This window comes from Charadrius vociferus, unplaced genomic scaffold (genome assembly GCF_000708025.1).
Source record: "Charadrius vociferus isolate BGI_N301 unplaced genomic scaffold, ASM70802v2 scaffold581, whole genome shotgun sequence".
Classification (NCBI taxonomy): domain Eukaryota; kingdom Metazoa; phylum Chordata; class Aves; order Charadriiformes; family Charadriidae; genus Charadrius; species Charadrius vociferus.
The window spans coordinates 1,627,917-1,640,280 of record NW_009647024.1 but is presented as its reverse complement, the minus strand read 5'-3'; the positions used below and the strand labels follow the sequence as shown (position 1 = coordinate 1,640,280).

Genomic DNA, 12,364 nt, shown 5'->3' with positions numbered 1-12,364 from the left:
GAATAGGCTGTAAAACTGCAGGGTTTTTTCTCCATTTTCTAGTTTTTTCCCCAGCTTTTCATGTCATTTCCTCAATGATGGCAGGAAGCTTTTGAGATAGAGTTACACAGGTAGCTGCAGGACAGCTGTCAGAAGGCTAGATCACTTCTTTTTACTCATTCACACCTTTCCTTAAGGCAGAACAGCTTTAAGAGGAGATACGTTTCTGTTGCAAGTAATGATCAGTCAGCAAGAACCAAAGAAAAATAGTGAGTTTCATGTGGTAGCAATTCCCTGACTGCTGGTGTAACAGCAGAAGAGTCTGCATGCAGACAGGAGAAATGACTTCCATTTTTTTTTCTAATACTAATTTTTTTCTAAGCCTCAAGATGTTGTCATCTGTGTCTCCTGATGTTTATTCCAGATAAATTAGACTCTGCCCCCTTTCTTTCCATTTTTCCTCAAGACTGGGAAAACAGCTGGGACAGGACCCAGTAGACTACAAACAAGGAAGACAAGTGGTTTTTTTCTGTGCTAAATGAGTATGGCTAGTTTAGGATTCATTTAGCTATGTCTAACAAGAAAGATAGGAGACCATGGGATGAAATACTGATACCCAAGCAGAAACCTGAGGCTATGAGTCTGCACAACTGCTACAACACCTTTTAGATTTGTCAGCTTGGATCTGGATACAAGTTTGGGCAGGGCTGTCATGGCACCAGGATGATGCAACTGGAATGAATTTCACTAGAATCTCATTATGTGTTCACAGTATTATATGGCTAGGTAGATTAACATGGATTTACTAGATTCCCAACTTAGATCACCACTTACTACATCAGTTTTGCACTGTGTGCCATTTTGTAGTGTAGATACCGCATTGTCCTTTATCATCAAGCAGAAACATTTTGAAATAGAAGTCATCCTGGTGACACTCAAAGTACAGCCTCACATTCATCCTTCTCTTCCTCAAGACTTTCTTAAAACTACACTCAGAAACAAATTTTCCAGACTGAGGCTACTGAGGAATAGCCATTAAGTGTCACTTGGAAGGTATCAATTCAGTCAGGCATTAGTTGGGAAAGCAATTTATTTTATAGGATGGACAGATAGAAGATGAATATGGCTCAAAGAATGACAGTAAGACAAAGCAAAGCTATGTATTGCTAATAGATTTATCAAAACTCTCAAGAAGGAGCACAGGCTCTGAAATAGTCAAAGAAAACAATTTTTTACTGGGGAAGACATTCCTTCTAGTACATAATAGCTGTTGTCTGTCATGCTTTGTGTTAGAGCCAAAGATTGACTGAATTCAGTTTATCAACTGAATTGTTCATAACTGCTTTACAATGGCTTTAAATTTCACTAACTTTTTCTGGAATTAAATGCTAATGTATACTTTCCTCCATATTGTGGAGGAAAGTATACATTAAGGAAATAGCATATTACCTACTACCACTGAGAATTGAAGGGCTGACGACCAGTGTCAGAGAACACAGATTCCTGTGAGAGGAGTAGAAGCCCTGAATATCTGTTCATAGGAGAAACAGACCAAGGCTAAAAATATTATTTGTGACTGAAACCCAATTAGTAGAAATTTCATTCTATGCAGGGTGTATGTATAGAGATATAAAAAATACATATAACATGCAAGTTTTATTATGTCCAAATGTGCCTATAGAGCCATGCAGATACCTAGATGTAAAGAGGAGAGTTTTTTGCTTAGACTTTTTTATTCAGCTACTTTTATGTTTTGTAATAAGAAAAGCTGGGTGATTTCTGAAATCATAGTTCATTAATCTTGTCAGTATCAGATAGGAGAAGAAGCCAGATGGCCAACTCTGTCTTTCAAAGGCAGGTTGTCTTTTGAAGATGAATGGAGAAGAACAAGGAGTCTTTAAACTATTTGAATAAGTAAGATCTATCATGGAAAATTCTTGGAGAGTCTCTAGGATTGCCATACAGTGGGATTTAGATCTGAGACTACACCTTTCTAACTCTGGAAGGCAGCCAAAACTACCTTGGTCCAAGCAAGCCCATGTAGACAATATAAAAAAATCATCCAATGTTTGGGCCCAGACATCACATTTCCAAGAATTTTGGGCATACAAGTAGATGCGCAAGATAAATGTAGGATACGCCTGATAAATGTAGGATACGCCTATGTATGCCTCATATGCTCTCTATGGCAGATTGGCCATTCATTCCCCTGATGCTATAGAAGTCTAAATTAACTTTTAAAAAAAGTAGAAGCCAAGACTAGTTTTGAAAGATAAAGTCACATCGATCATATCAAAAATTAGTATCTGTCTGTACAAATCAATGGAGAAAATTTACATTCAGTATTATCGGTTGACCTACACTTTGTATTATAATTTGCTTCTTTTTTTCTGGGATTTTTTTTGTAGCTAAAAGATAACTGAATAAAAAGCGTGTGTCCCCAATTACTGTAGATTTCTTAAACTTTGAAAGTCTTAAGATACTCTTAAAAAGCTACCCAGTTAAAAAAAACCAACCGTTTCTGTAATCAGGGGCTGGCAATATGTTTTTGAGTATTGACTTTGCAAGTATTATCTTGTCTACATCTTGGGTTATTTAAATTTAAAGAAATTGTAAAGAGCAGAATCAGCAGCAGATTCCCATTAACTTATTCATATAATGTTTGATGAAATAAATATAGAACAACAAATTGGCCCAATATTTTATAGCTTAGTGTCTCCCAAACTCTTGAGGCCAGATACCAATAGGTTTAGGTAAGTGGATGATTTTGATAGAGGAACCAATACATTTTTCCTAATATGGCTGCTGGATAATTATTCAAATGAATAAAAGAATGCTTTGGAATACAGACCATATTGTGGAGGAAAGTATACATTAAGGAAATAGCATATTACCTACTACCAAATAAAAGAAAAATTGAGTATTGTGAAACGATTGTGCAAAGTTAGTCTTTGCAATGAAACAGGTAGTAAGACATAAAGCCAGCCTTGCATAAAAGTTTGGAAGAAAGTAGAATTTCTCATGAGTGAGTGGTAAATCCACATCAATATCTGAATTTCCCTAACATACACGAATGTTTTCATTTAGTAATCCTATTCTGGTTCATTTTAATTTTAAACATACCACTCCAAATCACACTTCCATTACATATGCCCTCCTTCTGCAAGTATTTATGTTATTATCTGTAGACTATTGAGCAATCTGCAGAGTTTATTCATTAATGTCAAGTTAAGCAGCTTTTGTAACCTGTACAGAAATATATCCTGGTGCTTTCTAAAAATCAGTTTTTACTCAGGAAAAGTGTGTAATAAATATGAAGTAAGGATTCTGTTAGGAGCCAAATTTTATATATAGGCATGTAAATTATTCAGGTTTTTATATGTATGTGTACATATAAAATGCACTATGTTTATAGTTAATAAATTTTTTTATTTTTTCCATATTTATGTGGATAATTTGGCAACAGCGTTAAATAAAATATTATGTATACTATCCATCCATATATTTATCTGTATGACTGTTTAGCTATAACAGATAATTACAAATATTTATAATACATTTATGATTGTTAATCATAACTTGCATTACAGTCCCCATCATTATTATGAATGAGCCAATTCTGTAACATTCAAAAGCTATTTTCAGTGCCAGTGTTCTGGGATATTTTCTTCAACCTTTAAAGGTGTTATGTTGTACTGTGTACGGTCCTGACATATTTGGGAATAGATACTGTAATAGGAGCATAAACCCTGAAAGGGCTACATCCATGGGTTTTGCTTTTTCTCTTTATTGGCCTAGGATACAACAGCAATGTCTGTGCAGAGGTGATGATCTTCAGTTTGTAAAGATGCTAATATTGAATCTCTCATTGCTATTATTTTGGCCAAGCAGTTAGCAGTGATAGCATGTCTGATATCTTAAGTTTTCAGAGAATGCTCTAGTATCATTGATATCCTTGCAAACAGATTAGTTTGCTATCCTGTGATATTAAAATACAAAACAATGTTTAAATTATGTTGTAGATTGCTTTACAAAGATTTCCTGAGATACTACACTGGCATACTGGGATGAAATGACGTCAAGCTTAGCTATTTCATAATTGAAATCAGTCCCACTATGTCCCGTAAAACCCCATGAAGTCAACCTAAAATTAGGAAAATGAGAAAATCTTTGAGTACTGGTAGTATCTTGTGGAGTAAATGGAATGTAAGGATGAGTTTGAGATCATCTTACTTCTATTGCAAACACTGAAGATTTATCCACTCCCTGTTCAAAAATGTAAATATTCTGCAGGGATATCCTGTAGATTTTTTGATGTTGTATATTCTTCCTGTATAATATAAAATCACAAAGCACAAAAGCAATTGTGAGTAGAAATTTTCTTAAATGGCAGAGATGAAGATATTTGCAGATTCTTTTCCTTCCTGTTATCTTTTTTACATCTACACAAAGGGCTTTTTTGACTTCTGTAGGCCTGATTGAATATAACTATTAGACCTCTGTTTATAAAGCGCTCCAATGCCCTTATTCTTCTTGCACACTTTTGGTTCATTCCCCTAGATTTAGCAGATATCTTTCTCAAGTGTCTGGCTTTTGCTTTGTTGGAGGGAGCAAAGAGAAAAAGGGAGAAGAACAAGGACATAGACTCGAGAGTATTACACCATTCCTGAGTCTAGTAGAAGTGTTTTGGAAAGGTTCAGGTCCTCAGCCTGTATTCATCCTTTGCACAGCTTTGGTGAGACCTTTTATTACCAATGGAAATTCCCTGGTCTTATTAATGTGTGTTATAACACATTCTATTTCTTTTCTGAAATACTTCAATTCACATGAGATTCTCACACTAAGTTTGTAAAATATGTCAGTTCTGTTCAACTAGTTGAGAGAAATAATAGAACTGAAACAGAAGGAAGAAGAGACATTTTTAGTCGTAGACGTGGTGATGTAACGTAGCTAATAAGTGAATGACTGCTTAGTAGTCATTTTCTTGCTTTTTTACTACTAGAACAATATTTCATTATTGTGAAAATCCCGTTAGAGCAGAAGAGGCACATTTTTGTATTTACTTCACAGATTTTGACTTACATTTCTGCAATTACATGTCTTGTAGAGTAGGTGTAGACTTTAATTTACAAGTTAGTGAATTTAAAGATTCAGATCAGATTCTGTAATCTAATCTGTGCAGGGTACATACGCCTATGGAGAGAGTCACCAAAGGTAATGAGGGGTTTTAAATGCTGTGCCCTTGGCTGTCTGTTTACAGGACCACAGTTTACCGACCAAACTCTTGCACTATTGGAATTGATGGAAATGTTCCCATCATATGCAGTACTAGCTCAAGCTGATGTCAAATGGTAAACTTCATGGTGCTTGTTTAAGCAAAGTTCCTATCTACAGTTTGGTCCAGACAGTGAAGAAAAATCAGATTGCACTTCAGTTATTTTCATATTGGAGTTATTAACATGTGCTCCTCATACATGCAAAATACAAGACTGAAATATTTTGAAAGAATGTAGGATAGTTTCCCAACTTCTGCTGTTAGAAAATATATACGCTTGAAATAATTAAAACTGGAATAAAGGAGCAAGTACATTATTTTTTATGCCAACCACACAGTTGACATTTTAAAGGTAGATTTCAGCTGATGGTGGGTGTGGGTGTGGGTGTGTAGGGATGTGTGTGTGCAGGTGAATCACACTAAATTACTTGGGATGAGTGATCGAATATAATATTTTTTTGTGTATTTACCTGGTTATTGCCTTAGTTGCTGTTTGCCTTCTTCTGAAATGGTCAGCGGTTGGGGTTTTTTTTGTTTTTCCAAAGGGTTTATTGTAGTATTTCAAAGAATTTAATAAAATAGGGTTAAAATGAGAACATAAAATGTGTAGTTAAAGGGGGCTTTTTTCTCTTTTTTTATCTGCAGATGAAAAGTATATAAAATCTGAGATCTCCAAAAAACAGTGTAGAACATTCACTTCTGAAATTATGTTCCTTTGGCAAGGTGCATGGAAAAAAACCCATAAGTGCTGGCAAAATTTGTAGGAATGTCGGAAAAAAATTTTAAAGTGTTGGCGTAAGAATTCTTTAAAAATGCTCACTTATTGACATGTGAAATGAAAGTAAAAAAGCATCTGTCCTCTTTTATGCACACTGCCTAAATAAAACTGAATCATTATATTTAGCAAAGTACAAAGTTTTCTAAACAGAACTCTTTCTGCATTTGGATTGCTTTGTTATTTATTCCACTACACTAAAATATTGTGGTAGGATATGGGCATATTTTGGAAAAAAAACCACCAACCAACAAACAAAAAAGTGAATATAAAGAAAGAAATATTAAATTTTTCAGAGATGATGATTTTAGTTCTAACATGAAATTGTTAAGACTAGAAGAGATCTTGGATCTGTACACATTTTTTCAGTTGCCCTAGTCTAGGTAAACTTGAAGATCCTGCAGAATTTTTACCACCATAACTATTTCATTCACTCAAATGGAAGGAAAGCATGCATTTTAAGGTCCTAATCCTATAAACATTTAGTCATATTGAAATTTAAATGTATTTTATATAAACCACTTGAGCTGCTTATATCTTTGGTTGTACTTAGCTGTTTGAAGGATCAGAAGGGTCGTTAAGAATTGTAAACTGAATTTCTTTTATTTGCTTAATTTGTTTATTTTTCATTCTATGACCAAATGTAGCTATTCTTCAGTGAAAACAAATAGGAATCTTAAAACAAAAACGAAAATCAGTCTTGTGTGGCTCAGAAATTATCACACTTTAAAAAAGGATAATGTATGAAATCTATTTAACAATCTAAAATAAGCATTTTTGTTAATAAAATTATTTTAATCTCTTAATTCCCTCTAATTATTTTTTATTTTTACTATGGGTGTACCATCTTACTGTTTGTTTATTGCAATCATACTTGTTTCACACCCAGTGCTGTTAAAAGTAAGAGCTAGGTACATGATATCATTACTGTGATTTACAGTCAGTAGAATTCCTAATTCCTTTGGTCCTTTATGTTGAACAGTTCAGGCCGTGGTACTTGCCTTGATAATGAGCCTCCCAAGCGTGACTTTCTTTATCCAGCTGTGGCCCCAGGTCAGGTGTATGATGCTGATGAACAGTGTCGCTTCCAGTATGGAGCAACATCCCGCCAATGTAAATATGGGGTAAGAAGTCTTAATCCTTATGCTGAGTGTTCTGATTAGTCATTTGTATATATTCCTTTATAACATAAATCTTTAGTTAGATGCAGTAGTGGGTTACAAATTTCCGATAGCCTGTCTGGTGCCATCACATGTAAGCAAAAGGTACATTTTAATCCTTATGCTGCATCTTTTGTGTGAGTCATTTGTATGTACTGTACACCAAAATGTGTGGGTAACAATAAGCTGGGGAAAGCATTCTTTAGTTTTAGGAAAAAAAGGAGCCCAGAACACTTGATCCTGCTCCTTGTAAAGTGTACTACAGAATTTTCCCTGATTTCAATTAAATGAGGTCAGGTTCACATTGTATTAATCTTGAAACATGAAATCTGTTGTGTTGGCTTTAACTTCTCAATTTAAAGCTACATTTTGACATTACTTTTGTACTTGTATTCATTTGTCAGGTCTGGTTTTATTTTCTTTTTTTGTTTGTTTGTTTGTTTCCTGACTTTGGGTTTATTGTTTCTCACATTGTTCAGCTCTTTTTTTTGAAAGATGAATTACACTTATGGGAACAGAGGAACATGAAGCTAGATAGCTAAATAGAATACTGAATAACTAAGTACTAGCAAAGCTTTGGCTGCAAGTACCAGTGTGTAATAATAAAGGTAAATAAATTTACAGTAGAAATAAAAACCTGCACACTTAGGCCATTACACAATAGATTTATAAATACTTACTTAAAATCTTGCACCCCAAAGTATGTAGTAAAAGAATGCATTCTGCTGTGCTTGTCATCAAATAATCAGCTGAGACTAAATTAAATAAACCTTGAAAGCATAGGTAGTGGTTTAAAAGTAAATAGTTTTAATAATATTTTAATTTCTAGATTATTCAAATAAAACAATACAGTCATTGAGTTTATACTCTATTTACTTCTATAAAGGCTAGCTACAAAGAAAGTTCAGTTTTAATATCCCTGGGGTGATAAATACAGTATTGTTCCTGGGATGATGCTTTGGCAGATCACGTTGTGCAAAGGATTTAAAAGCTCTATGTAGCTGGCTGACTAGCTCATTGGGTCTTCTACTCCTGATCCCTCATCAAACCTCTTTTGGCCTTCATTGTTCCTCTTTAAGTTCTCACTTTCCACCGCTGTTCTTTAAGGGCCCTTTTTCCTGTCACTACATCTAAGTCATACCTTTTTTTTTTCTTTTCTTTTTTCTTACAAATTCTCACCACACACACTTTTTTATTTTCAGACTAAGGAAATCTGTAGGTATTTAATCCATGATTTATAGCACAAGCTTTAGAGATACACTACATTTTAAAGTAAACTGGAAAGTAATAATGTGCAAAACCTGGCTTTTCCTCGTGTATGTTATTTTTTTCAAACACCATTAAACTATGTAATCATTGTGGTGATCACGCTGCATAGTACACTTTCTTAAATGAGTTTCTAAACCACGAACAATAGAAAGTAATGAAGATGTGTAGGTAATCTTGGCTTTCTGCCTTCTGCTTTCTTTTTGTTTTAAAGTTTTTTTCGGAGGATTCCCTTATAGTTACAAAAAAGAGACTGACACTTAATTGAGGCAATAGTTAAAAGAAGTTATATGTTCATGTGACATTAGAAGACCTCTGAATTGATATACTGTATTGTGTTCCATCAGTGTGCTGTCAATGTGAGCATAACTTTTAAGTGTCTCAGGAAAAACCCACTATTTTTAATAAAAGGATTCAGTCTGCATGTAATAACAGATTATTGCAGAAGTCTGGTAATACCGACACTAAGAAATGATATGCAGTTAAAATAGCATCTACGTTTCAAAACTTTTTCACTATCAGAAGTAAACAGTCAGTGCTTTGGATATTTGTATTTGATGTACTGTTCACGTGAAGATGCCATTAATAGTTCTTTGATCTTATTCTGACAGATACATGTGCAGCTATGCACAGAAAAACATAGCAGAAATCCCTAATTAACAGTGGACCTAGTTGGTATACTGACTTCTGTCTAGCACTTCTTTTAGCCCTTTTTATTTGAAGTGCCTGGTAAAAAAGGGGTAGAGCAGGTTTTCCAACATGGGGTTTGCTGACCCAGAACGAAATAAATTCTAAAGCAGAGGGAAATACCACAGAAAATTTCTTGCCTTTTTCTCTTGCTCATGTTCTTACTGATTTGTGGTGGTGACATGTGACAAGAGAAACAGTTGAACTCTCAAATCATAGGCCAAAAAATTACAAGTCTCCTTTGAGCTCTGATGTAGCCGTGAAGGTACTTGGTGTTTTTAAAGTAACTTGGAAAATCTCCATGTTCTTTCTGCTTTGGAATTCTTTCATAATGTCTTATTAGCCTTTAGAAAAATTACCTCTTTCAGCCACCTAACTTTAATGTTACTCTATGTTCATTGCCTTTACTCCCATAGTTCCTCATCCATTCCCTCTGTATGTTTATTTTAAACTGTCTGTTGCTTTGATCATAGATCATGTCCTAATCCTGCAAAGAATTTTGTACATTTAAGTACCTGAAGCCTTTCTCACTTAGGAACTTGAAGTTAAATACATGGAGAGGTGTTTGAATGATTAAGGCTTTTTGTGTGTGTGTTTACTTACAAGGTGCCAATTTGACCTCAAAAGGAGCTCTTTGGTAGTTGCTTCAATACTAGTGTAACTAGTAGACCTAATTGAACTGTTTAGTCACTTATGGACAGAGCTGTTCCAGCAAAAGCATTGTGGCTATTGGTCAGATTTCCCTGCATTGATCAGCACATCAACTCGGACAGGAATTCCAAGAGGTACTTCAGCAATTTGAGTTAAAAAAATAAAATGGCATGTTAGCAAGTAGACAGGGATCCTCCTAATGTTACACGTGCATTATTCTTTATACTATACTTTCCACCATTTCTGCTACATGGGCAATTTTAGAGAATTTAGGTGAAGAAATAGATAGTTAGAATAAAGAATTGAGGGCCAATGTCTCAAGCTACTTAAAATATTTCACTTTTAGGGTACGCTTTCAGATTCAGGAGAACATTACATTATGACCTACAGTGAGCCAAGTTGTAATGGTGTAAATTTCACTGTATAATACTGATGAATAGGTTTTTCCTAAAGGCATTACATGCTTTCAGGTATCTTCCTGGATTCACTGCATGGGAGATTTAGAGGTTATTAGGAACAGTTCTAGTTCTTGTTCATTTATGCAGCTACTGGATATGCTACATCATCTAAGGTGATGCAGTGTGAATTCTCTTCTGCTTTTGTCAAGTGTATCTCATTTTCTTTAGTCTGTTTGTATGCCGGTTCCGTTGATAGTTTAGAACCTTTTTCAATCCTTTTGTTTAGGTGAGTGTAAGGAGAACTTTTCTCATTGACTCCTTACCTCCTTAACGTTTGAGCATCTGCCTAATAACAGTTGGCTATTGGCTATCTCTGGGTTAACTCAGGAAAGAATTCTAGGCTTGACTTTGAATTTCTCTGTTTTATGAGTTTAAGAAATATCTGGAATATGCCTGACGGTAACTTACAGATTTTGTGGTTCAAAATAGTGCTTTACTTTAGAGCTGGTCCCCACATTTTTAGGACAGAGGCTAAAACCTCAGACATGTTAACAGCAGTTAATATTTTATGCATGGTTGATATTGCTGTGGTGCATTTTATGATCTGTGAAGCTTTTGGCTGCTAGCATGGGTTTCAGAGATCGTGCCTTACAATTCTTTGGTATATTGTTTTGCATTTTGTGCTTTTCCACCGTCATTGGTATCAGTACATACTCTGAGTAGGGAGAAAAGGGCACAAACTTTCCTTTCCTTTGCGTACATGACTGCACTGAAATCAGCAGAACCACTCTTCATATTTCACACTGGAGTTTAACACATCAGGTAATACATTTTAGCTGATGACAGGTAGCTCTCTTCTTTGTCATGGTTTTAGGTTTGCAATTAAGTTCCCCAGTTAGTTCGCCAACAAAAATAGGTTTACACTCAAATACTAGTTTTACTCACATTTTATTAGTGCATTTTGGAGGAAAGATAGAGTTCAAGCTATGAACTTACTGCTTGTAAACAGGCAATATTCTTATTCTCAGAATAAGGAGTCCTGCTGCCTTCAATAGGTCCCTTGTGTTAGCTGTGTCTAGGAAGTTTTTAATGAGTTATGGGGAGCGGCCATAAAGTTAATTATCATTAATGGAAAGTTGTTGGGAAGGTGTTGACTACAGAAATACAGGACATGCAGTTGTCATACCTTCGCTACTTCCTAGTTTCCCACATGTCAGTGCAGGGACAGAATAGTTTAACTGAATTAGTTAGTAAAAACCAAAAGAAAACAGCATTGGTCAACTAACTTTCAAATCCAGGAGAGTAAACAAATTGCTATACACAACATTTCTACAATATTTCTTCTAGGACAAAGAAGTCTGAAGTACAATTGACCCTTGTAATCAGGTGATACAAACTTTAATGTTAGTGAATAAAAATGCCAGTTTTTGAATGAAACACTAATGTGATTTACTTCCGTTAAATAAAGCTTGATGTAGGGTTTTTATAGGAAGGTGGAAGCAGATTCTGGAAGCTGTTTTTTCAGAAGGAAAGGCAGAGAAGCCACTGGTGTATCTTTGCACCAGAACTACCAGTTCCCTTTTGTTCCCTCACACGTTGATAATATGACTAAGATTATGCATTCAGTTGAATCTGTACATAGTACTTAGTAACTCGCTGAAAACTGACTTTTTTTCCCCTCAGCTTCATACGTCATACTATAGCTACTTTATACTTGGTGTTTGTTAGCAGAGCATAAGTAGATTTATATTACATCGCTCACAAATTGGTGTTGAGAGTCTGTGTAGGTGAAGAGAAGATCCTGGTATTATACTCTATCATTTTTATCAACCTTTCCATTATTTTTTATTTCATAAGGTCTTGCCGGTCAAGTGCAAAACCTCTCATCACTGTTGTGCAGGCCTTTTTTATTTACAAGGATTAAAGTTTCGAACTTTCCTTATGTAAGATCTTACAGGATTGTGCTGTAATTAAGAACACTGAAACACTTCCAGCTTTGTTCTTAAAGAGAATTTTGTTCCCTCTTGTTTTTAAGATTAGGATGTGTATATCCAAGGGAAATCCCAGAATTTTTCCTCTTTCTGAATCCTAAAGTAGTTTTACATCCTTTCTGTATCTTTTTCTAACAAGTTCCCGTAGTCTCCTTTCTTCTTTTCTAGGACTATTTTGTCTC

General features: G+C 35.0%; 1 protein-coding gene across 1 annotated transcript in view; it reads left to right on the top strand.

The window, feature by feature from the left end:
- LOC104295732 (A disintegrin and metalloproteinase with thrombospondin motifs 6) overlaps positions 1–12,364 on the top strand; it is a gene marked incomplete at its 5' end in the record, with an annotated part of 138,058 nt that overhangs the window by 60,079 nt on the left and 65,615 nt on the right. Inside the window, one exon of the mRNA XM_009895511.1 lies at positions 7,012–7,153. Coding sequence (XP_009893813.1) covers positions 7,012–7,153 — 142 coding nt within the window. The remainder of the gene's footprint in view (positions 1–7,011; positions 7,154–12,364) is intronic.